At 37.3% G+C, this 27,836-nt stretch overlaps 1 protein-coding gene across 3 annotated transcripts in view; it reads left to right on the top strand.

The window, feature by feature from the left end:
* Positions 1-23,820: 23,820 nt before the first annotated feature.
* col5a1 (procollagen, type V, alpha 1) overlaps positions 23,821-27,836 on the top strand; it is a 100,159-nt gene continuing 96,143 nt past the window's right edge. For all 3 annotated transcript variants that reach the window (XM_064308874.1, XM_064308872.1, XM_064308873.1), the window contains exon 1: positions 23,821-24,187. In XM_064308874.1, coding sequence (XP_064164944.1) covers positions 24,088-24,187 — 100 coding nt within the window. In that variant the 5' untranslated portion in view covers positions 23,821-24,087. The remainder of the gene's footprint in view (positions 24,188-27,836) is intronic.

The following is a 27,836-nucleotide window of genomic DNA, read 5'->3' on the forward strand; positions in this document are numbered from 1 at the left end:
AGGATGGTCTGTTTAATGCAGTAGATAGGGTAAGGCTGTCCATCATATTTTGTGATGATTTCTGAATTTCTAAGCAAAAGTTGACTTTCTATGTCTGTATGTCCTTTGAATACAATGTCTGTTAACTAAACTTTATATTTATGGGCATGCAGTGGTAAAATGTGTACTTGTGTGTAAATAGAGGATATATTTATCCCAAAAGAGTGCAACAAAATTGTTAACAAGACATAAGGATGTGCTTTAATGAAGAACAAATAATCTCATCACGATGAGAACAAACCATTCAGCGCATTAAAGCTCCATATTCTGCCTTCCATCTAGAGCAAGGAACTGCTGTTTTTATTTTTCATTTTTAGCACTGAGTAACAATGAAGACCAACATTGTAGCACTCCAGGACCGTGGTTGGGGAGCCTAGTCTAGAGACTATCTAGTGCTGTGTCAAGCTAGGACATGAACACCCCAAGGGTCTCTGCTTCTATGATTCTTCCTGATATCCTAGTGAAATGTCCACTTAGGCCTTCTCGTTTTGCACTCAAATCCATCACGGGTCATTTTGTGTTCACTTTATTCATGCATTTTAAATTGTGAAAACCTTAATCAAGTCTTTTGCTTTGGATTTATCATTTCACGGTCAGCCATAAGGGTGCTGGCTTCAACATGGCATGGGTGGAGCACCAGTGGGTGTGATAACAGAAAAACATTTGCTGCTCTGCTAATTTGGTGTATAATAATTTTTATTTTTAACCCACCCAGACAACTCTTTTAATTCAAACACAAGTATTTTGGTAGCATTACCATTGCGCAGCCATGGAAATATTGGACTGAGAAGTGATCACACAGAACTGTTTGATGGCTGTTGAGAGAGACACCATCTCTAAACATGTCAAATTGTCCAAGAAAAAAGTGTTTGTTAAATAAATGCATGTATGCACAATAGAACCTCTAAGATAAATGCACAGAGAAGGAAGGTTGTTTGGAAATAAAGTGTTTTGCAGTAACTTATGCCAATATAAAACAGTTGAATCACTGGAATACATTACTGTTACCATATTTTCTGTTTTATTTTTGTAGCCAAAAACCTTTGTTTAAATTGACCAATAATCGAACCAACTGGATCTCATTAGAATTGTTTAAAATCCCATGCACACACACATAAAGGAAAGGCGTATTGATATAAGTTTGAACTAAATTGAAATTGGTAAGCCAGCAAAATTGAGTTTGAATGGGTTACATACTTTTCTTATTTGTCGTAACAGAAAAGCTCTCATATTGTATGCTTTTATTTATTTTTTGTCACACTTTCATTTAAGTCTTTTGCTTGGCATTATGCAACAAAGAAGACTGCTAACACTATTCACTGTAAAGACATTCTTCTTACCCTTTTTGTACCTCAACAAAAAAAAGTCAGAGACTGCTTTTGGTTAAAGGAGGATAGCAGACCCGGGCTTTCCAGTGGTCGATATTCTCCTGTGCATTTGAGAGGTTATTCATAATTTCCTCATTCCTGGGCTCCCTGTGGAGCTGTGCTGAGGGATTATATGCATTCTCTGCTCTTGGCTGATGGTCCTTCGCTCTCCTATGAAGCCTTGCAGCGGAGCTGTGTGTGACTGTGACCCTCGGTCCAATAGCCTGCAGTGTGACTCATGATCTCATCCCTGGGCTGAGCTGGATAATCTCCCCCTCCCCGTTCCCAGTCAGACACGATAGCATAGTGTTGCTAGGCTCACAATTTCCACACGGCACCCATCACTGTGTTCTAAAGTTATGATTAACTGAGGTTTCTGCGTCTACTGGAGCAGAAATGTTGGTGTATATAATGCAACATATGATATTAAATTTTATCTTTATTAAACTTTGATTTAAATGTAATATCTAGTATTTAAATTTGCATGAAAAAGCTTATTGTTACGGTTAACTATCAGACTTTGCTTATTGGTAAGGTACTAGCATGAGGTATCAACAAATGACCCCCGACTATGCCTGAATGTGTTCCTATGCTAGTCATCCACCCACATTGCATCCGAGCCAAGGGAGTTACGTGGATCTGGTCACTTCCCCCAACCTTCTGAATCATTTCATACCTACACCCCCAAGGAAGTCTCCCCACCAACAAACACGTAGACCAGTATGAGAACATGACTCTATGTGCCAACATCAAATTACATGAAATAGGCCACAAAATATTTGTCATCTTTAAAGGTTTTTGGGTAATTTTATTCCAGATAATGAGCAACGAGTCCTGTGCTAAATTTTAACAAGTTTTTGGTGTTCATTTTCAAAGTGTTACGTAGTTTAATCACTTTCAGCCAGCCGTTTCCCATCAAACTCAGTCTGCCTCACCGCCTCCTTATAATTTTCTGAAAAGCTCTTGGAAACTGCTACCTCATCCTTATTGCAAGTCCCCTTTAACCAGAGTTTCCTTTTCAGCTTCAGTCTGAACTGACTTTTTCAACTTGTAGTGAAAGTCACTGAAAGATGATTAGAGTGAATCACAAGATATGATGTCATATTATAAATATACAGTTTTTCTTAGTAACCATTGCATTTGCCTCATGCTATTTGCCACAAGTGCCCTCTATGCAGGACACTTTTAAATGAGCAGACTTGATTTTTTGAGTCTCATAGATGTAACTCTGCAATAAAGTAGCATTTTTTCCTTGTGTGTCCAGCAAGTAGTCAGGAGAATGGCCTCGCCTCAGTCTAGTCTGCCCTACTGGCAAGAGCACAAGAACAACAGACAGAATATAAGAGAACATCCTGCACTCCTCTAGCCCGGCATTCAGTCTGAGTTGGCTGATAGAGCCGAGCAGCACACATCTGCTCAGAGCGCAACGGAACAGGCAAGGGACGGGTGGAGGCTCGGTACTGGTGGGGGGAGGGTGGCGGCAAAAGCGTGTCTAGACTGTTCCTGGCTTGCCTGAGCCTTGTGCTTTGAAGTTTGCATTTGCAGTGATCGGTGGTACTTTCAGAGCATGTGTGCTGTGTTTTGCGGAGCATTATCTGAATCTTTGACTTATTGTCGAGGGGTTATCTTCAAGAAGATCATTGAATATTCAGAGGTCTGTGGAAAGAGGAAGATACATGCTCTTTCTGTTCCCTTCCTGTAGTCATTTCTCAGCCTCTGCTCAGTTGCACCCTTTGTAACTTTTGAGTAGTTCTGAGGACATGTCATGACATAGAGGACCTGGCAGTCATGATATCCTCAAATGGAGAATCCCTTAAATCTATCTATTGCAGCGGTATGTAGCAGTGTTTATTTAAAATGAAAATATTCACATCTTTCATTACTGAAAAACATAAATATGTATCAAAACTGCTCCTAAATTGTGAGGTTATTTATTTATTTCACAAGTAAATTATGATCCATTATGTTTTCAAAACAGGACTTTAGCAATACTTTGGGAGAAAGTATTTGCCCCCTTTCAGATTTTCTCCATTATTGCACATTTGTCACACTGAATGGTTTCAGATCTTTAGACAAAATTCACTAGACACTAGACAAAAGGAAATTGAATAAAATAACAGACATTTTTTAAAATGATCTCATTTAATGAATAAAGTTTTAAAACACCCATATCACCCATGTGAAAATCAGAATCTAATCCTCACTCTTGTTGATTGTTACCATCAGAGTAAAGTAGTCCCCATGAAGTTTCTACAAGCACACTATTCCATGATAAAAGGAAATTACAAAGGTTATTAAAAAAAGTTTTCTAAATTGGTCTGGAAAGGGTTACAAAGTCATTTCTAAGGCTCTGGGACTCAACCGAACCACAATGAGAGCCATTATCTCCAAATAGTGAACACTTGGAACAGTGGTGAATCTTCCAAGGAGTGGTCCATCCACCAAAATTTCTCCAAGGGCCAGGAACAATTAGGAAGTCACAAAAGATCCCAGAAGAACATCCAAAGAATTCATGACTCCACAATAAAGAGACTGGGCAAAATGGGATTCCTGAGAGAACAGCAAGGTGAAAACCATTGCTAACCAAGAGAAACATCAATTCTCATGATCCCAAAGCCTTTTAGGATAGTAGTCTATGGACAGATGAGTCAAACTTTTTTTTTGATCGACCCATTATAGAGTATAAAGCACTAGAGCAAAGTAAATACAGAATTCCACAGTAAGACCACATCATACCAACATATTTCCTCCTTTATAAAAGATGTTTTGCCAGTGTGCATAATATTGTCCTTGGAATGTAGTAAGTGAATCCAGTTTACCAAACCACCAACTAGGGTTTTTGCAGTGTTAAGCCACGTTGTACTTTGATTTTCATTTTAATGTTATGATCCAATTCACATCTGCTGCCACTACAGAAATAAACTTGCATCTTTAATATTCTGTAAAATGAACACATTTTGTGACATATACTGGTTACTAGCTTTTTTTGGTTATGGTCAATGGAACAATGAGTTTTCATGACTATAATGTCATATTTGGAATACGTGTATATGGAATATTAGTGCGCTTGTAAGCATAGTCGGTACTATTGCATGAACTGGATGTGTTTGTTTATCCTGAACCTCATGACCAAAGTTTGCTCCTGAAAAGCAGGCTTCCTTTCTCTGCTATCCTGTACTTTTCTCACTTATGATTTAAAATGCAGATATGCAGTCACATCACATGTTTTCCTCTGCCTCATGGAATTTCTGAAAGCTCAAGAATCTAATAGTTTCCCAATTCCATTGCTGTGGTTGTCTTTTTTTTTTTTTTTTTTTGTGGGAGGCAAGGTCTTGCTTGCCTACTCACCGTCCTGTGGTTGTCTGCATCCTCAAGACATTGGCTGTCCCTGTCTGTGTTTTAATAAAGACTTCATAGCCTTATAAACAATATGAAAAAGAGCTCCTCCGTTCTTTGAAAGCCCACTCCACACACACACACACACAAACACACACACGTACATGTATGAGGATGAACCCCCTCCCCCCCTTCTATTCAGATAACTGCACATTCAGTGGAAACCATCTGGACGTAAACTGTCTGAAGGATTTTCCTTTGCCAGCCGGTACACAGCAGCTCATACTTCAGAAGTTAAACTACACAGTAAGAAAGAAATGTGGATTAAGACTTCCGGAGGTGTGTGTGTCTGTGTGTGTGTCTGTGTGTGCACTGTATGTGCATATATGTGCTTGAGAGTGAAGCAGCATAAATTGCTTTTACTGAAAAAAAAATTCAGTTTTTTTTTTTTCCCTTTTTATCATAATTAGTATGCACACTTCCCCAGGCCTGTAGAATTAAGAGTTTCCATTAATTTTGGTGCTAAGCTTTAATATTCTTTGGGCTATTCATGGCAAAGATCTGCAATGTGCATATTTTGTAAGTTAAACAGCCCTAAAGTGCGGGTTTTGTTAAATAGTCTTTATTGCAGGTTGTGCTTAAAGCTAATGTGGTAGTTAACAGTGGTGCAGGTTTTTTTAAATTGAATTTATTGTTTAATCTCCCTAAAATGGTGTGAAGAAAAAGCTGTGTGTTTACTTAATTGATTACTCAGATCACACACTTGGCACACTTGTTAATTGAGATATTAATGAAAACGGATTGATACCAAAGATCAGTTTAAAGGGACATTCTCCACCCCATATGTTTTCAGCTCACTAATCACTAGTAATAAATTCATAGCTATCATAGCCTTTGGTGACAAAAAGGTATAATATTTATACCTGTCATGCAAGCATCTCAATTACTATTAGAAAGCAATGTTTATTTTTGTCTGTCTACTAGTCTTGTCTATTGAACATAATCAAATGTCAGGAAAACATTTTTATTGAAAATAGTGACCATTATATTACACAGGCGATTGGAATCACTGTTTATTCATTATATAAAACAATAGCAGGCAATACACCAACATTATCAGCTGAGGTTTTCAAGAGAGGAAATTGGTGGATCAGGAGATCAGTAACAGATTTCTAGACCTTGATGTTTAGATTTCAAGCTTCTCATATTTGCATCATAAGTCATAAAATGGATTTGGAAGAGGCATCACTCAAAATGAATACAACTGAACAATGGGTTACATAGGGAAATATTGAGCATATCTAAAATGGGCAAAAGGAATCCTGGACCTAAAAAGGAGCCAGTAATGAAAGGAATATGTAACTCACTGTGTTTCAAGGGGCCCGGTAACCAGCATCTGTTATGCAGATGTTCCATTTAGTATAAATTAAGTGGTGATTCTATAGACTCTCTGTCGGTTCAAACCCTTACCCCTTATGCTTTTGCATGGAAAAGACTTACTAGAGGCAGTAAAGACAGATTTGGAGTAAGCGATTACTCCCAGCAACTGACTCTGTGAGCAAGTTTTCTGGTGTATAAAACTTCAGCTGCTTATTCTAATGCTCAGGAAATGCAGAAGTTCATGCATGATCAGTTTATGTGGATAATCATCAGGAAAGTATGATTGATTGAAGTATAGCGAAAACAAAACTTATCAGTTTTCAGGTTTCTCTGAATTCAGAATAGAGAATGCGTGTCATGAATTAAGCAATGACTCAGGGCAATGTTCACTTGATTTCAGTCGATAAATCATGCATGTTCCAAGCCAACCTGGCACAGGACTCAAAAGGACATACAAGTGCCAGTTTCAAACCCACTCTGGCAGAAGCCTTGAGTCAGTATAATCCTGTGTTTCCCCTCAGCTGAAACATTCCTGGCATGATAAAGCCTTTTTATGAATAATTGGATGAGTGAAGGTAATTTTTTTTTCCAAATTAAAGTCCATTTCATGCACTTTTTTTTTTTTTGGAATCACTCTCGATACAAACCAGTCCCAGGACAGTAAAATGTTCATCTGAAACTCATGAATCCCAGTACAGTGATGGTAACAGACAGAATGCTTAATGGGCCTGGAACCTGTTTAATAGTTTTACCAATGCAAAATATGAGAGGTAAATGTCACAAACTGAAAACAATCTTAAGATATTTCAATGGACATTTAAGAAATGAACACATTTCAAGAATATAATTATGGTGAAGTAATTTTTAGTGTCATGATTTTACATTAATTAAAAGTTATTTTTAAATAAAAGCAGAATAAGCAATACGTATCTGCTCCTTTCCCTTACTTCAATCCCTGTGCTTTATTTTGGAGCACTGGAATAATTTTTAATACTTAATATGATAAAAAGTAAATATAAATAAACACAGGCTGAAAATGAAGGGACAAAAAAACTTTATAAAATAAAATATGTTTTTGGAAACTTATGTATTTAAGTTAACTGAAAAACAGAGTTTGTTCTGCTTAGGGCACATAGTCTATACAGACTATACATGCCCCCCCCCCAAATAATTGCATTGCAGACAGTCCTACATGGACCTTCTGATTAGCTTTTCATTTGGTCTGTTTGCAATGTTTGAAATGTTTAATTTATGACATCAACTCACCCAGACCCAACGATAATGGAGGAATGAGCAAAAAGCCAAAAGCTGTGGCCCACATGTCAAGGATTGGTGGAAAGGCCAGATTGACTTCAGTAAAAGAAAAGAAAAAACTTAAATATTCACATTTGGAGGAAAACGGAGTGTAGCAATACTGAAAGGCAAACATGGGCAGTGAAGCAGACAGCAAAGATGAGAAACATTTAAAGAGCAATTAAAAAATCGGTATATTGCAAGAAGGGAATTCAAAAAAGGGGAGAGAATATTCAGAGAGAAATTGGGTGCACAGACAAATGTTTATGGAAAAATAAGGAAGATGGAGAGGGATCTCTTCTGCTAGCTGTGTAGTACTTTTTGTGGGACATCTGGTCTGCAGACTATAGCCAACAGACTCTCAGAGAAAGAGAGAGACAGAGAGTGAAGGGGTATGATCAAAATCTGCCATCTGGATCTGTACACATTCAACTGACAACATTCCTCAACATTTTCATTTTCCATCATAAGGAAAAGACGAGTAGGAATGGATAAGTCAGTGATCTGATGAGGTTTTTAATTTTTTTCTATTTATACAGAATTTGAGGTTTGAATGAAACATCCTCAGTTTTTTGGATGAGGTAATGCATGATGATTCAAATTTCCCTCAACCAAATGGCAGCATATGATTATCATGCCTTTTGAGTGCTTTGGGGCTTTTCCTTCCATCAGTTCCTCCATTTGGAATCAGAGTAGGTTACACAGCCCACAATCAGTTGCCTGTTGTCTTTGATCTGTATGTTTTATTGTAATCATTGAAAAGACTCCAAAGGAGACTTCATGAACAAGTCTTCATTTTGAAGCCTATGGGTCATATTTACTAAGCATGCTGCAAATTACTGTCAGTGCCACAAAATTCTCTATCGCTGCATGTTTTCAATTTAGCAGGATATTTACTAAGACTGGTTAAGTAAATGGGCATAGCCACAGTGATTTGAATGCACTGTGGTAAACATACCTAAATGTGTAATCACTTGTACACTTGTATGTTTTTTCTGTACTCTACAGTATATAATATTTAATTGCATGGAGATGGGACAACATGTTACTATTATGATCACTCCAAGGGAAATTTTACATTCATCTTGTACATATTAGCACACATTAAATTTGAATGAGTATTTTCCATGCTGTTTCCATCCCGTACTAACAGCTAGGGCTGTTAACCACATATGTGAAAAAGGGCCCTGATAACTTGCTTACGGATATCTAAAAGTTGACGGGAGACAAGACCCTGTGAACATACTACTTAGGATTCTCACAGACCTGTAGTAACTGATTGTTGGATGTAGCATAGTGAAGATGAGCAGACAAATAGCAAGTCCAGGTAACAAAAATCTTGTTAATGTGCCTTAAGAAGAGCTTTAACATTATAGAAAAGCCAGATCCTCTGTCCCACTACTCAGTTGCAGTGCTTTGATCATAGTATTAGCAATTGTGGTAATATGTGGTAATTGGATTATAAGCTTGCTCTATTTTCATACTGTTAATTGTCAATATGGTATAGCAAATACTGCTTCATTCATTGACATATTTCTATTTGCTATATTTTGCCTTGAAGCTCACATATGCAAGGCCAGGGTGCATAAACATTCTCAGAGTCTCAGTGAAATGTTACAGTAATAATCTTTAATTAATATTTAGATACTTTTAGATATGTTTAGGGTATGCAATTTTTTCTCAACCATCATGACATTGCATATTATTCTCTGTTATCTGTTGTCTTTTAAATAATCAATTACTGCATTTGGTGAAGCGCTCAGAACTGTCCGATTTATATAGAAAGTATTTCTCTGGATTAGCAGGTCCTTCAAACATAATACAAAAGGTATGTTTTCAAAATGTAAATATTGTACAAAACCTACCGTACCTATGGCACGGTTTATTATTCTGTTAGAGGGGATTAGGTATTGCAGATTCTTGGTGCTTTTGTTGTGGTTGCCATGAACACATTTAAATAAATATTTGGGTTTTTAGTAGTGCACGTTGTATCTCCTTTTGAAATTAGTATGCTTGTGTGAATGGAACTGTCTAGAAGATAAATAAGGAGTCTGTTCTCTTTCAGCTGTAAGTATAAAGCATGCCTGATCTATCTTGTAAAATTCTAGGGTATGAAAAGTAAAGATAATTACACTCTTGTGTGTATTACAGGAGTGACTTTGCAGATATGGTTTGTTAATATTGTAGACTACAGGCAGCAGTTTTCACATGTTGGACATAGTTGTAACTTGAAAAGTTGAGATAGATTTTTTTTGTTTTCAAAGCAACATAGTAATGAACAACATTCCATACATCAGTCTTATTTACACCTGTCCACTGGTCCAGAGAAAGAAGCACTTAATTTGCTCAGTTTTAATACCAGATTAAACTTTCAGTGAAACCCTGATGCATTTAAGGTTCGCTTGTGACATTAATGAGCTATCAGCAAAAGTAAGATATTACTTTTATAGTGTTGTTACAAAGTTACAATTCTAAGCCAATACTGAACATGATGGATAATATTTCAGAATAAGTAAAATATTAATGTGTTTCAGAAACAGAGATGCTTGATTGCCTTTGAAGAGTTACTGAAAGCTGGTTGCTGGAAACCACAGAATAAACAAAGCTTTTTTTTACTTGTGTATCAGCAACTTAATATTATAATTCAGTGATGTGGAACTGGATGTTTTAAGCCTATTGAAAAGAATATTTCTTTCGGCAGCTCTAGTCTGAGAGACAGTGGAAATCCACCCTCCAATGGTGTAATGTGAAAACCATTAATTACTGTTATGATTATTATAACAATTGAAAACTATCTTGTCCTCATCTGCCCATATAAATATGTTTCTTGGAACTGGAACCCCATAAATGTATAACATCAGGCTTCAGCAAATGGTGTCCTCATTTAATTAAAAATAAAACTTAACAACAGAAGCAATGCCACAATCAAATGTGGTAAAATGGTGGAAGATTATCCTCATTTTTATCAAATGTTTGAATGCTGGATTTAAGTTAGTTAAAGTTCTTCAGCATTAGCTTCTGCAAGCAATGCTCTACACACCTAATTCTACCAGCGGTTTTTTCAGGAATTAGCTCCCCTGTATGCATTGAAAGAGCACATTCACTTCTAGTGCTCCATGCATGAGTATGGGTGGTGCAGTAGTAAATGCTGCCAATTGCAAACTGGGAGAACAAAAAAAAGGGGGGTGAACCAATGGAGCAGCTGTTTGATTTCATTTCATGCAATAACAATAATTCTGTATGACACTCCCAGATGCTGATATGGGGGACTGGTTCGCATTAGGTCTGCTAAATTCCTAAAACAGATGAATGCTGGCCACCACTTGGATTATGAACATTCACTGCCATAATACTCACAAACTCAATGAACAAGGAACATGTCAGAGGAGGTGTTGGTTACCTAAGTTTGCTCCCCATTTTGGAAATATATATACACACATATATATATATATATATATTTTTTTTTTTGCATTTCTATGTACAATAGCATACAAACATAAGTTCAACTTCAAAATAATCTTAGACACCACTTTCCTCAAAATAGCCTCCATCAGCTTTAATTACAAGAAAACAAATTTGTATTGGTAATTTATCCAATCATTTTGTAAAGTGGGGGGTGGAAGGGTGGGAGAGAGATGAAAGGGTAATTAAATTGAGTGAAATATTAAGTTTTTTAAATTATTATTTTATTACGGGTAGTCTAATGCCTGTACTTCAAGTAAAATAGGCACTATTTTTAAAATAAGCAAATTGTCACCTTTCTGTGTTATTGTTGGTAGAAATTTGGATTGCACTAACTTCTAATAGATTATAAAATGCTGAAACATTGTTGTGTGTTGAGTTGTGGCAGGGAACATATTCATGATGGGCCTATAGAACAGCATTTCCCAACCTTTCTCCTTCCCCGGCACACCTTCCAAATTTACAGAACCTCATGGCGCACTATTCTCAAAAGTGAGCGACGTTTTGACCATGATGTGTCAACAGTAGGCCTAAATGTTCTTTTGGGGTTTTAATTAAGCAGTATGAATTATACATGGCATTTATTTTGGCTTAGCTGACTGAAATTTGTTCACTTTAGTTTTTAAAATTCACTTGACCTTTACTTTTTTTAAAAGGACTTTTCACACGGCACACCTGACCTCGCCTGACGGCACACCAGGGTGCAATGGCACACTGGTTGGGAAATGCTGCTATAGAATATTGGGGAAAACATATCTTTGGGTGCAGTTCCCCTTTAAGTAATTGTTATATTTATCAAGCATTAAATTTATGGTGACTCTCCCCTATGTTTGTGAAAGTAGAGAATCTTTTAACGCTTTAGGGACAGTTGCCTGTTAAAGAAGTTGAGAAATGGTGACTCTGGGGATAGTTGGCTATTGGGTATGGAATTAAACAACTTGAAATATTAAAACTGTGTTCTGACGTTTTTACTAATCAGGCATGTTAATATTTAAAGGTGACGGTGCCTATTCTTTGCATCCATGGATCCCGACACCTGTCCAAAAAATGCCATCACCAGAGATGGAGCAGTACAACAATGTTGCTTTCCTGCCATTCACAGGGTGCTCATTTACATAACCAGTTTTAGTAAATACCTTGTTATTTGTGGCAAGCTTAGTAATATGGCCCTAAGCATCTTATGTCTTTCCTCATAACTTTTTCCTTTCATACCAGGAACCAATTTAGTTGCCTTTCTTTTAACCTATTCCAGAGCCTCTATATCTTTCTTGTAGTACAGTCCGCAGCACTGCACACAATACTCTATGCGTGGTAAGCAAAGGTATTCTATACGGTACCTATAACTTCCTTGGTCTTATACTGAGTACTTTTGGCTATATTATGCCAACATCCTGTTGGCCTTTTTTACTGCTTCAGCACAGTGAACCTGAAAGGCTCTGATCAACTATTAATCCTATGTCTTTTTCAAATTGAGCACAAATTGAAACAAATAACAAATGTTCATTCCTTCTCAAAGGGCAGCTGGTGTTGATTTTCTTTCTTTGAACCTCAGGTATGAAGGCTATATTTTCTCAGTTATATTTTCTTTGCTTCTTCATCTCTTTTTTTCATGCACCATATTTTATGCCTGTTTCTCAAAACTCTCAAAATTTGTCAGGCAGGCAGGGGCCTATATGAAGTGCCCTTAATATTTGTTTCTGCATAGTGTATACTCAGTAGTGTATAGTCATTGGTTTTACTTGGCCTGTGTCTTATGGTTTGCAGGTATATGTGCAGTAAAGTAGATGAAGTAGATGTTTTATGCAAATTTTTAATTATCTATGAAAAACAATGTATTTATTAGTGTAATGAATAATTCATTTTTAAAAAAAAACATGACTAGAGATGTTTACAAGAAACTCCAGAATATTATATCTTCACAGGGAAAAATGAAAGCGCTTGAGCAGAGAAGTTATTCCTTGTTCCAATAATTGAAAGGATGTTTCTGCAATGGTGTTTATGGAATTCGTAGACATGCCTCTTGCTTTAAATAACCATCCCAGCTGGGTAACTTTGTGTAGAGGTCTTCTTTCAGATTGGCTTTTTTTCTGCAATCTGTAGTTGATTTCAACAGTGGATAAAGAAATGTTTCTCTACGGGATCCCATGTGCTAAGTGAAAGGTTTCTAGGCTTTTAAAACACCATTCAGCCTACCAATGCTTGTAAACATGGTGTGTGATATTCCATCAACTGTATCTGTAATACAGAACAATCGGGGAATTATGCATATTATAACTTTTGATAGCTGATTCAGTACAGAGTTTTAACGTTTTATTTATTTATTTTTTATTAAAAGCACTAGCACTTTTTGCATCAGATAATATGTAATGTTGTTCAGTGTGAAATGTAATATTAGTCAGTGGAAAATCATCTCTGATCGAATGCTTTATATTGTCCCATTTGGGTACAAATAAACATTGCTAGAGTCGATTTAATGCTAGCAACTCAGTATCTATAGATAGAAAAAGAAAATAGTGGAAGAACCTTTTGGTCACTCCTGAGTCAGCATAGTGTTCATAGTTTTAAATATGCGTTGTCCGTATTCTCTCAGCCTGTCTGAGCATGCTACTTACCTGGTAGCCAGGAGCAGTGAAAGGTATTGAATACAAACTAGACATACTATAACTATTATACCAGCCTCCAGTCATTAGTCTTCAGCTGTTGCAAATTAATGTCTGTCTCGGACTTTTGAATGCTATGATGCATTTTCTTCCTTTTATTTTTTAACTCAGGCGGGTTAGAACTGATCATTGCCAGGAAAATTTGTTTCATTCAGCTCAGACTTGCTAAGCCAAGTAATTGGTAAAAAGTAGCAAAGGCACCAAAAGTGCAAAACATTTATGGAGGTACAGTAGCCAAAGTTTCCAGTTTGAAAAATAAAATAATCCATAAGGACCTAGCACTGTTGAAAAGTCCATCTCAGTAGTGTATAGTTCATTTTCTTCTTTTAAGCAATTTCTGCCTTCTTGATAACACGTGATAGCATGTATTTATGCTATGAACATCTTAACTTTAACAATGTCTTTGTTATTTATAATGGGATTTGATTTATAAAAAATGAAATAAATAAACAAATGAAAAATATGGTGTTTATTCGATTATTTTATTGGTTAAACTTAAAGAGCCCTATTTTGATGACAACACAAGCGCAAACACAACTGGGCAAAAGTGAAATTTCTAGTTTCCTCTCACACAATACTCATTGTAGCATGCTGTATTTGACACTACATAGCCATACGCTTTGGATGTACCATAGACCTCACAGAGGACACATTACAGGACATGATAATTGCGTGATAATTGCAATGGAGATTAGAGATTCACAGAGTACACAAAAGAGCAGGAACTGGTTGGCTGCAGAGCTGTTTCCCTAATGAGTATACATTCATCTATCGAGTGCATATCAAAAATTGTTAGTGTTTATTGTTTTCTTTATTTTAAATGCTAGTATTAATCAAAAGAAACAATACAGTAAAGAGAGAAAAAAGCTATAGTACATTCAAACTAAACATGTCGTCTTTTTTCCCATCATCCTGTTCGCAAGAGCGATGCCTGCCAAATTGAAACAGTAGCGGCAGTAGCATGATGTTGAGCCCGACTGGAGGGTCTCTGCCAACTGCCTCCTGCTCCTGGCCAGTCTGGGAATATTCTCCCTGTGGAATTGTTCATGGGAACTGTTTATTATAGTTTTTAGTACTGGCATATAAATGGAAAATACAGTTAAATGTAGAAGTACTGGGAGAGGGGCATACTTTTTGTTGTTTTGGCTCTGTGCTCCATCACATTGGAATTGAAACGAAGCAATGAACCTGAGGCTACAATGCAGACAATGAGCTTTAATGTAAGGTTATTACATACATAACAGGTGATCCGTGTAGGAACTGCAGCCCATTTTCTACATATTCCCTCCATTTTAGGGGAGCAAAATTAATTGCACAATTGACTGCTTGGCTGTTTCTTGCCCAGCTGGGCGTCATTGCATCATTAGTTCATGCACAAGGAAGCTAATGAAAGATCTAGAGTTGATTCTCAGTGTGAGATCTGCATTTGGAGTCTGTTGCTGGTTAAGTGTCAGTAAGTGTCAATGCCAGTAAAGCAGGCCACCATGAGGCTGAAAAATCAGAATGAATCGATCAGAGACATAGTCAAAATATTGCGTGTATCAAAATCAAATGTTTTATTTTTCATTAAGAAGCAAGGACATACAGTACATACATGTGAGCTCAGCAATACAAACATTGCAGTAGACCACACAATGCAAACCACTGGTAAGCCTCAAGTGCAGAATGACAAGGTTAGAGTTTCTAAAAAAAAAAGTACCGAAGTGATGGAAAGAGGAAAGTGCGGAGAAAGAATGGAACTGTTTATGATCTAAAGTACCTCCATCATCTGTGAAACGTGGTGGAAGTTGTGTTATAACTTGGACATGTATTGTGAAATGTACAGGAACATCTTAACTGCTCACATCCAATAAAATATCTCAAAGCTCATTGGAAGTCACTTCACCTTGCAGCAAGACAATGGCCCCAAGCATATTGCTAAAGCAACCAAGGAGTTTTTCAGGGCCAAAAAGTGGAATGTTCTTGGCTGGCTAAGTAAATCACCCATGCTGAATCCAATTGAACATGCATTTCACTTCCTGAAGACAAGACGTCCTAGAAACAGGAACTGAAGATGGCTGTAGTACAGGCCTGGCAGGGCCTCACTGGGAAAGATAGCCAGGTTCTAGTGATGTCTATGGGGACTCCAGGCAGTCATTGAATACAAAGGAAAGGTGAGACTGAAATAGATTTTAACATTTATTTTCCCTCTTATACAATATATACATACAGTTAAATGTAAAAGTATTAGGACAGTGACACATTTTTTGTTGATTTGGCTCTGTACTCCAGCACATTGTATTTAAAATAAAACAGTTAATGTGAGTCATTATCTTAAGCACTTGATTGCAAATTGTTTGCATTCAATGACTGCCTGATGTCTGCGACCCATAGACATGAGCAGACCTGGATATCTTCCCTAGTGCAACTCTGTCAGGCCTGTAATGCAGTCTTCTTTAAAAACAAATCTAAATTCCTTCAGATTTGCGACTTAATTCCATTTTCACAACTTCCTAGCCAGCTTCCTGCATTTCTAAACTTTAGAATATTGAACATTTCTGTAAGTTGATCTGCCTGATCTGCTAGTGGCATCTGTTAATGTGCAATATAAGAAACACTCTTTCCCTGCGATACAAATATTAATTGGCATTCATTATCCAGAGTGAATTACAAAGATTTTTTTAACATGCAATTCATTCATTAAGAATATAGTTTACTGAAGCATTTCAGGATAAGTACCTTGTGCATGGGCACAACAGCAGTGCCCCAGCTAGGAATGGAACCTTTAAGTTAGCTTCAGTTCCTCAACCATTGTACTACACTGCTATCCCACAATATAATTGTAATTTATGTCTTTGCACGTGGTTGTGTCTTCCACTAGGTGGTCATCAGAAACTACACCAAAATCCCACAGGAACTGAACTGAAACAGGAATAGAAGGAAATGTAATGTTTGATTTTATCGACTTCCAGAATTATGCAATCTACTACATTTTCATTTAGAACTGAAAATTTCACTTTTCACTAAAAAACCCTTACATTTCACCATCATAGTCAGGCTATGCATGCTCACTAAATGGATGGATTAAATAATGACTGCAGTATTCATTTGAAATGTATTGCAATAACGAATTGTAATAAATACAATAATCACATGGCTATATATAATAAATAACACAGTAAAAACAATATAAATTGTAAGAACAATATTCTTTTATACTGAAAGAAATGCTCAGAGAAAAAGCAGAACAAAGTCATTATTTATTTTCAAACAAAGATTAAATTATTGGCACTCCTATTTTCAGTACTTTGTGCATTCTCCCATAGCAAGGATACAGCCACTGAGTCATCTTCTATAGTGATTTATGAGATTCCTGAATTAGTTTATTTATATTGACTGGGGTGTAACTACAATGAAAAGTAATATTATCAAATATGTGGATTGGGGGACTTTGGGCCTTACTGAGTCTCAACAGACAATTGGTTTGATGCTAAAGAGCAATTAAAGTGATGGACTGAGAATAGCTTTCCGGTATAAAGGCCTGACACCAGTGAAAGGCTAAAAGCATGGGATAGGGAAACCCACTGCTACTAAATCACAGACTTTCAGTCCCCGAGAGTGACTTAGAACTTTTCAGGAATACAGAAGAATTCCCAGCAGTCTTCATGGCCCCATTTTCACTGACATTATTTTCAACAATTCTATTCATTATTAATTAATACATTTATGTCATCCCCAATTTTATAATTCCTATTTGAAACTGTAGACCTGCCCCATGCTGTGATAATCTGGGAAAGCACATCCAAACACACGTTGTGCAAAATGTGGGCAGTCATGGGGTCTGTTCACTCTGCAATAAACCATCTGAGCTATGAGGATGAAGCAGCTAATCACAAGCACCTGAAAAGCCAGAAGATAAACACACATTTTGTTTGAGGAATATATGACAGGAATTGTAGTGCACCTGTAGATGTTATTTGAAAACATGAAAACTATTTGGCTGAAAAACCAAATATATCATCATAAAGGACTTTTATAATCTGCGTATAATAATAATAATAATACATATCAGTGTTTATATATACTTAAAAAAATATGGTACTTGTAACATAAAGTGCATAATTGAAAAGTAAAGCATGTTTTACTTACTGAAGCACAATTCACAAGGCCAGTTAACCAAAACATTGCTGTAATTATTATGCAAGTGCTTCAGCAAATAAAATTATATTAAGTAGTGTTGCAACCTTTTCTTTCATTTACATATCATTTCCTTTCAAGGGTAGCACCTACAGCTGATTGAAGTGCAACAAGGACGTAATTTGTACTACATGAAAAAATAAAGCACCTAACAAAATGCAAAACAGAGGTGCTGGTGCAAAATGAGTATATAATGCAGATTGTTGCATTCATGATTATTTTATTTTTACAAGAATAATTCAAGTAAGCCAAGGGGGCATTCTGAATATAATTACAAATCACATTGAGGAGGCAAATCTGGTCACATCAAAATGCCTGTATGATTAGTTTGCCATTGCATTATAATGACACTCAGGTCATGTTGTAACTAATACAGGTTTAATAAAATAAGCATTCTGCACACAATGACCTTGTCTACAGGCTTGCCTGTCATAAGGCTATCCAGTCATTCGCATGCTGAAACACATGCAGACAAACAACCCTGGCCTGTGGAGAACAGCTACATTTGAGCTAAAGCCACAATGCAGACATTTTGCTCCAACAATATGCGCTGCAGCCAAGGTATCACAGATCTGACTTCCTACTGACAAAGGGAAGTGGTCAAACAGGAAAATGATTTTCCTATTAGCCAGCCTGTGTTTACCCTTCAAATGAAACCAGTGCTGTTTCGCACTTATGTCACTTCTCTATTCTCTATTATGTTATGGTATTCACATATTCAGTTTTTACATGCCATGCTACAAATTATGTACACTGTCAGCGGTAATAAGAACTCAAAGTAGAACTAAATAGCAACAAATAGGATTTTGTTACATATAAAATGCATTGTATATAAATAGTTTTTGTCCATCTGTTAATACGTGAAAGCACATTTTGCCACATCCCATATACTGTATTAATAATGACACCTACCAAGTGGATTAATCAGAAATACTTTGTCCTGACATTGCTGGAAGGTATTACCAGGTGAAAACTTGAAGCGTACCACACTTATCTTGTCATTCTGTGGTTTGTTTGGTGATACAGATCAGCTCATTTATAATTGCATTTGGTTATAAAATCTTACTATGCTTTGAAATCTTTAAGCAGCATGAGACAGCACTGTTTAATCAACTCCCCAGGAATACAGAGAGCATTCACAATGTGGAACACATGCCATCGGTATTTTGTGTGATTATTTACCTTATAACTGGGTAAGACGATTTTCACTACTAAGACTAAAATTATTAATAGTCCACAATCAAGAAAATAAACACAAGTTTCAAAACAAAGTGTGTTCTGCATGGTTAGACTTACATTTAATTAAAGGCTATTAAATAAAGCAAAAGTATAATTAATTTTAATTTATTTTGGAGAAGTGAATACGAAGGTAAGGTGATTATATGGTGCGTAATCAAGATTCCCCAGACCAATAGAGAGTAGACATGGAGAGCACAAAGACTTTTTTTTCCCTAAACAACAGTTCATCTCAGCTTACTATGACCAAGCCAAGGCACCAATATCATAGAACCTGGTGTATGGTGCATTTCTGAAATAACTGTATAAAACATAAATCACAGCACTAGCCTCTGCTACTCTGGAAATCAACTTTAGAAGTTTCCATTGCTGCTGAAGACTGAGTTGGATCTGATTTTTGTGGTGCAAATACCTTTACAAATGTAAGAAAATTAACTTTGTGCGACCAGCCACACTGGCACACTCTGGAATCAGTCTGAGACTGTGGGGCTCATCTATGCACCACTGCATGATGCCTTAACCAAATGAGCCACCCAGCAGCCCCATTTTAATACATTTTAATCAAAGGGAAAATATGCTGGCTTGATATGCAGCATTTAGGCCCCACATGTTTTTTGAGTCTATCCTTGAGTTATGGTACTGATTCACTCCCAATCGCTTAGCAGACCCTCTTTTCCTGATCGACAAATGTGGAGAACACCAGTGAACGTCTCAGGAATACAGAAGTGCAATATCACAAAAGAAGGCACATAAGGTATATTTATAATAAGTGTAAATCTAGCAACATCAACAACAAAAAACTATTTGAATTTTAAATTAAAATAAATATGACTACACAGCTGACCTATTTTTACACAACAACACCTATAACAGTATTATCCCAAAATTTAAAACCATATAGAAAGAAATAGGTTTGCTAAAATGAGTCAGGGGAGCCTTGCTGCAATCTGAAGAGGTGGGTCTTTGGTCTGTGTCAGAAGATGGGTAGGGTTTCCGCTGTTCTGACCACAGGGAGAATCTCATTACACCACTGGGGGGGCTAGAGGAGACCAGACAGATTACAGTGGATGTGCAGGCATGCAGGGGGAGGTGCCAAGAAGTTGCAGAATAGTGAGGTTTGTCTGGTGAGCTGGAGTGTTGAGTCTGGTGATCTTTTGATGTAACAGATAAGATCATTTAGCTGTCTGATAGGATAGCATCAAAGGTAGTGACATGGCTGAGCCTGTGGAGGTTATACATTAGGCAAGCAGCAACATTCTGGATGAGCTGCTGAGGTTTGATGGTAGAAGCAGGGAGACTAGCAGGAAGGAGGTGCAGTAGCCCAGACAGGAAATGACCTGGGTTAAGTGGGTGATGAGTCAGCACTGGATCCTCTGGATGTTATGGAGTTAGAGTCAGACTTATCATGGCGGTATGCTTGACATACTGCCATGATACTCTCAGAAAGGGACGGTTTCCTGACCAGTACCACTTAGAGATTGCCAGCACAGTTAATTAACCTCATACCATTTTTAAAGATAAACATAGGCATTAATATAATAAAACCATTATTACACTGCGAACATAAATCCTACATGTTGTCACAATTAATTTACTGTTTTTGGTAAGCATTCACCACAAATTGTTTAAACAATTTATTTTCACCAAAAACACATTTATTTAAAAGCAAACATAAATACATATATGGATTGAATCCAGGCCTTAATCTCTCAGGACAGATCCAAACTCAAGTTAGATCTACATATAGTCCACACATTCTAAATATACTATTATTGCATTTCCATTTATGCTTAATAGCAACTGGGCTGTCCCAATACAAGTTTAATTGTCTTTCACATGGTTTCTGTTTCCACAATCAAACATACTCTCCAATGGAAACACCCCCCTGAGGGGTATTAGACCATGTGCAAAATACTGTGCCTGGTGAGAGAAGAGAATTTCTGAGCGTTGTTTGTGCGGTTTTATGGACGTATGCCCCCACTGGTTTTTTAACACTGGTTTTTTAACACCATTTACAAAGAATGATGCTCTGAACTGCAGAGTCTGGCTTTTGCCGTGTTTTTGTTTTTCCATAAAGCTGAATAAATAGTTTCCATTTTGGCTGCTGGGGGGTGAGTGGGGTCCCCCCCCAGTATTAGTTTTCCCTTTCCACTGAATATGTTTATTGCAGTGCATAGTTAAAGGTTGGAATACAGAAGCATTGTGGATCCCAGGTGAACACAGTTGTAGCTTCTTTCAACTGTACAATTGTTTGTCTTTGTTCATTTCGTGTTCAATTCATTCATTACATCAGCTCAGACTTGCGTTGTATCTTAGCATTCTGTCTGGGAAACTCAGTGATTACCTTATTATCACACTTACTTGAAATGGTTTGTACCCTTCTTCCACTCATTTGGCTTTCTCACACCATCCTGTCTGACACACAAAGCATGAGAACAACTGGTCTTTATGTGTTTTCAGGTGTGAATGTGCTTAAATGTAGCTGAGTGCCTCTACTGAATCTGGCCTTTTCTTATTTGTCTTACTTCCACTTAACTTCCCACCTTTCCATCCTTACCCTGACTCTGCAGTCAGTTGTGCATGACATGCATGCACATGGCCTTAATTTATACTTTATGACTCATGAGTCTTTGCATGCTTAACTGTAATCATGACCTAAATGACCACCCATTGGTTCAAGCTCATTCTCACAGATTCAGAACTTACCTTTGAAAAGAACACTTATTCTGTCCGCATGGGGCAAGAATGCCTTTTATGTTTTAGGATTTTTTTTAAGTAAAAATAAAATGTGGAGTCTTTGTTATAACATTTACTGAAGCTATTTTGATAATCTTTCAATCGACAATAGGTTAAATCAAACACATTGTACATAAAGCAGAATGTATTTTTATAGACAATGTACACACCCCTCATTTTGAGTTCCAGCTTCTATATTCTGGTCACCAGTATAGAATTACCAGGGTTAAGTTTAACTTTTTAAAATAGACATCCCTCTAGCCATCAGCCAGTTTAATAACCTCAAAATTAATCTTAGCTGTAAAGGTACTGTATTCAATTCAAGTTTTAGTTTAATTGACTATTGATTTACAATTTTTGATTGCTCTTAGTGAAATTGGCAAGATTTGTGCAGCAGTTATGTACAGCCCTGTTATCTCTTGCTGAGGTTCTTGTGGACCTAGCAATCTGACCATAGTCTGACACATTCTATTAAGATTGGGGTGCTAATTTGGGTGTTTGTTTGTTTTTTACTTACCCTTTTCTCAATAATTTTAGTCCTTGTCAATTCCCAATCCTAGTATGACTCTGTCTCACCCATGACTGCAATCCTGGTGGCTGAAAACTGGCACTAACCTCATCTGATGCTATAGCAAAGCCAACCACCACATTTTCCCAACCTAGTTGTGTTCTTGTACCTAGGCAATGTATCAGACTTGAAGAGAGCCATTTTTTGCCTGTTGCAGACACAATTCACCTAAGTGCCACATCACCAGTAGAATCTGCTAGAAAGCAATGCATGATTCACTATGATTAAGCTGTGATTAACAGTACAACAGATTGTCCATCAACATTTTGGTATCTACCTTCAGCACAATATTATTTCGGTCACCACACACTGCAACCATCTGTTGGTCCAGTCCCTTGTGGCCTCCTGTTTGGTCAATTACAGCAACATGCTGGCTGCTATCTGACCCCCTCAACAAATCCAGTAGTTTAACTGCACTTCAACCTCCCTATCTACATTCCAACTACTCCTTTTCTAAGACTCCCTCGATTGCTACATGTCATTTCTGCTGAATCTTATTTAATTAATGTGCATGCTCTATTATCACTCACGCATATAAAAAAATGGAAAAAGTGCTTTTGCAGTGTTAACTTATTTATCATTTACTCATTAAGGAAAAACGCAATTATGTAATCTGGTATGAGTTAATTGTATGCCATTTTTTAAATAGGTGATCAAGAAAAAGAAACCATATATATATATATATATATATATATATATATATATATATATATATATATATATATATATATATTACAGAATTGCGTATTATAAAAATATTACGAGGACTGCACATTTGGATGGGTGAGAGATTGCAAGTTATGCATATAATTTGTGCCATTGTAAAAAAAAAAAAAAAAAAAAAAAAAAACTTTGCCCAAATTTAGCTGTAGATAACTGCTTTCTAAATAAGAGGACATCCTTCCCCATGTCAAAAGATCACCACCTGCTCCGGCCAACGCGCTCCAGTTGTCGCCTGTGTCAGAGGTCTTGACTTACACCGGTTTGTCTTTTAATAGAATGCTCCAAATTTTTACTTTGTCTTATGTTTAAACATGCTAGTTGATGAATTGATAAAAACAGATTGAGAGACGTTCTTGTGAAGAAAGCATTGCTGAATTTGGAATTTTGTTGTAGTTTTGTGAAGTTAAGGCGTAATATTTATTGTTCTTAAATGTTCTATATTTCATGTACTGTGTTTACTGGGATATTTAAAATGCCGCCAAAGAGATTTCAATGTATTTAAGAACCGGTTAACTTCTGCTAGTCTGACGGAACACATGAAAGTTGCTTTGACACTTAATTTTCCCGCTTCTACGCCTCTTTTAGAATAATGCATATGGTTGGAGAAGAGAGAAGCAATACCGTACAATGGTTGTCTACTAAAGGGAAACGAAAACTTCTGTCTTAGGGCGGAAAAAACTTTCACCAAACTTTCTCCCCTCCAGTTACATCCAATGAAAAAGCCAGCTTACCATGTCGACAACGCTGATTTGCTGGCCTTTCTTACAGGCGTTCTGAATGACAGACTGGGGAGCGTTTTCTTCTTTATTTCCAAGATCTTTCAGTGTCGATTCAGAGAGGGGGCATCACTTCTGATCAGGCTCAGTACAGGGTAGGTCAGTGGAACGGAGAGAGGGGAGAGAGCGAGAGAGAGAGAGAGGGAGAGAGGGTGCCCCATCCATGAACTAGCCCCTGGAGGAGTTGACTGCAAACTTATGGCTGTATGAAAAATAACGTTATTTTCTCCTTTCTCTGGGATCTTGGCTACCAGTTCTCTCCTGATCAGAAGTTGTCACACTTATTTTTAATTTCTTAAATTAAGCCACATTTTCTGTGGACATCATTGGTGGTCATGGATACCCATATAAGATGGAAAATAAAACGGCGGATAAGGGACTTGCACCTTACTTTAGCAATAATTCTTCTCTTTGTAACTTCGCAAGCAAGTTCAGGTAAGTCGCACTACAATCTGTTATGCATCCGCTTTTATAGCCTTTCTCTGTAAAAAAGGTTGGAACTTCACACCGCAGAGCAAATAGGGCTCTTTACTGTTCACATGGGGAATCCCGTTTACATTATTTTCTCAATGCAACTGTATTGCAGGCTGCCCCCTTTAAACAATTCATTTTCTGGAGTGCATTCCATGGTCTTTCGGTTTCCCAAGCAGATATGACCGGGGGCCCTTTCGGGCTTTTGAAGAATTGCACCAGGGTTTTGTTTAATTCCAGCCCTTTTCGTTACCATAACAAATATATTTCCATTCAATAGGACTCAGACTTGTGAGATGCTTCACAACCAGAGCGAAGACTTAGTATTCCTAATGCTGTCAGGCGAAACAAAGTTATTTATCCGATAAACCTAAGCATTAAGTTTCGTCCAAGTGAAATGTGTTGCCTCCAGCAGTAGCCTACTTCCCCAAAGAATGCTTATGTCCTGCGCCATCTATTGTACCGATTATTTCTGGTGCACAAGGACACTTTCATCATATTCAGTGCACTTCGGCGTGTTAAGACGCATGAAGCTTTGTTTTTTTCCCCCCCACGTTTTAACACATGTATCTTGACTGTGAGATAAACAACAGTGTACACTGTTGCGTGCAGTATATCATCACACGTTCTCGCTTACTTTTTAACGCCCTGGAAATTACTGCCATCCAAACGAAGAAATTTAAACAGAATATAGAGTTGCTAACTTGTGAAATGTAAGTTGCTTTATAGAATCATGGTAAGGTATGTCGTCTCAGTCAGTTGATGCGGACTACTGGTCCATACCCGAGGTTTTCTCTCCTGCTCTTCACTCAGCTGCGTATTTTAAGGCATGGAGATGAAACGAGGAGGTTTAAAATGTATTATTATTATTATTTTTTTCAGTTGATTAAAAAAAAATAAAAGAAATATTAATAAAATAAAATAGAATTCCCTCTCCAGCTTTGTTCCAAACCCAAAAGCCTTTGCAAAAACTTTGGATTTTTGATAAATTAAGAACAAGATTGGCTGAATTAATCACAAATTGATTGATGCCTACCCACTGGTGTCGTGAAACATTCAACAATATTTTTTTTATATCTTGAGTTAAAAGGTTACATTAAAAGTTTACATTAGGTTTTCATTAGCATCCTTAGTTGCTGAACACTTCTGAGAGGGTGGGGTGACCCCTCTTCTCCAGCTGCAGGGTGGAGATGCCGCGTGGCTGCTAGTTATTGAAAGATGCTGTGATGTTCATGGGCTATCATATGGGCAAGTCTCATATTTGATGTTTTACTTAAAATGTTTTCCTTTTTGTTTTCATTACATTTTCAGAATATTCTGAAGTAATGTATGCTTAATGAAATCTCACTTTAATCGTTCAGTTCTAATTAGGTTTAAATGCCATTTTTGGTAACAATGTCGGTTCTGCCAAAGAACAAAAGTTTGGCTTGTAGCGTTCCATAATGCATTCAAGACATTGTGCTACATTTTTTCTGGTTCTGCATTGTTCCTCTATGGAAACAAAAAATATTTCAGCTTCAAGTAAAACAATAAATAAATAAAATAAAAATAAATACTGTGTGAATCTGAAATTGTTGCAGCACTTCCTCAGTGTTTTGCCTTCAATAAGCCCACCCTGTGTTGCATCTAAATCGAAGTTTAAGCAGGATTTGGAAAGGGATCGCATAACCTGTTAAAGTCTTTTTGGCATGTTCTGACTTCTGCGCCTGCTGGACCTAGAGTAAGAGGCATCAGACAGAGAGAGGACTGATAGGATCTCCTATTTCATCTGTAGACTGTCAGGGTGGGCTTTCTTTGTGCAGTGATGTCATCTTAAGGGGCTGCCCCAGTGCAGGCCTCAGACTGTTGGTGTTTTGGAATTTACTTTTTTCAAAACCAAAAAAAGGTCCATCTATCTTTTCAAGACTTGTGTTTATATATCAGAGTGACCTAAAACCTGTTCCAGAGAAGCTGTCTTCCACCAGAGGATGTGTCCTGAGAGCATGGATCTTGCTCCTGACATTTGCTCACTATCTGCTTTTTATAAGTTCTGTCCCCAAGGCTAAGTGGAAGGAAGTTGATAAAGCAGAGAAGAAAGCATAGATTATTATTGGACAAGGCCTCAGACACGAGATATCCACTGGATTGCAGGGGCTAAATACTTACAAATATAGGCCTTAATACAGAGGTAAATATAGAAGGATATGTGCTGTCCTCTTATATTTAAAGCTTGGTTATATGGGTCTCCACTCTCTAAGCTTTATAAATTCCTTAGTGCCAAATGCTCTTGGAAGAAGGGGAATGAGTCTTGATTTATGGTCTTGCATACCAAGTGGAACATTTGGTGTAACATTTCTGAGCACAGATCGTCACCAGAATTAATTGAGATTTAACCCTAGAGTGTTTGATCACTCATTTCAATAATAAAAAGAGATTATTGTGCACACTTGCATGTTGAAACTGCGTTGTATGTGGATTCTATAAACCATCCAGAAAAGACAGAACATCCAAGAGACTTCACTTTCACCTGCTGTGCTGCATGGACAATTAACTGCATGCCTGGCATTATTGGTGGTCTGTTTGTTCCTGTGGAAGGCCCAGTTGGGGTTGAGCCCTCATGCAGACAGACATATTATTCTCCAAGCCTCCCCCTCATGAGTATGGAGAATCAGAAAGGCTTTGTCTTTGTGATAATGCTGTGCTCGGGTATAAAAAAAATTCCTCATGGTGTTTTAAGGTGTTATATAGCAGGGTGACTGAGCGTACTCCACCTCTTTATGGTTGAGGGTGGCATTCTAGGCCAAAACTTGGGACTGAGCATATATGTACAGTATGCAATCTTTATGCATAGGCTTGAAAGTCTGATTTTAGCTGGAATAATTCATACTAAAGTGTAAGGAATAAATGACCATTGCAATATTTTCTGAATAATTCTGATCATTAAGCAAAACTAGATGAGCTTGCCTTCAGGCTTTGGATCAACAGGAAAACTTTGACCTCCAGAATTTGAGTTCTCATCTCTGACCTATGGATAATGGCCCAAATATCTTCAATGTGTGAATCAAAATTATTAAGAGTAAGAGTGTCATGTATGCTAATGTTTTATGCTGTGTGCAGTAAAATGTAGTCCATTATTAAATGAATACATTTACTAATTTATTAATAAGTTTAGTTTCAACATCAGATCCTTTTTCTGCAAGTACACTACATAGCCAAAAGTAAGTGGACACCTGACATCCAAAATCTTATCTAAAATGATGGGCATTAATATGGAGTTGGTACCCCCTTGGCTGCTATAACAACCTCCACTCCTCCGGGAAGGCTTTATACTGGATGTTTGAGCATTGCTGCAGGGATTTGCTTCCATTCAGCCAGAAGCATTAGTGAGGTCAGGCACTGATTGGGCGATTAGGCCTGGCTCACAGTTGGCTTTTAAATTGATCCCAAAGGTGTTGGATGGATTTGAGGTCAGGGCTCTGTGCAGGCCATTCAAGTTCTTCCATACTTGTGAAGTTCTTCATGTCTGTTCTCAACAAAACCATTTGTATGTGGCCCTCGCCATGTGCCCAGGGGCATTGTCATGCTGAAACAGGAAAGGACCCCCAAACTTTTGGGGAAGCAAAGAATTGTCTTG

The sequence above is a fragment of the Anguilla rostrata genome, chromosome 14, assembly GCF_018555375.3.
Source record: "Anguilla rostrata isolate EN2019 chromosome 14, ASM1855537v3, whole genome shotgun sequence".
In the NCBI taxonomy this organism is placed as follows: Eukaryota; Metazoa; Chordata; class Actinopteri; order Anguilliformes; family Anguillidae; genus Anguilla; species Anguilla rostrata.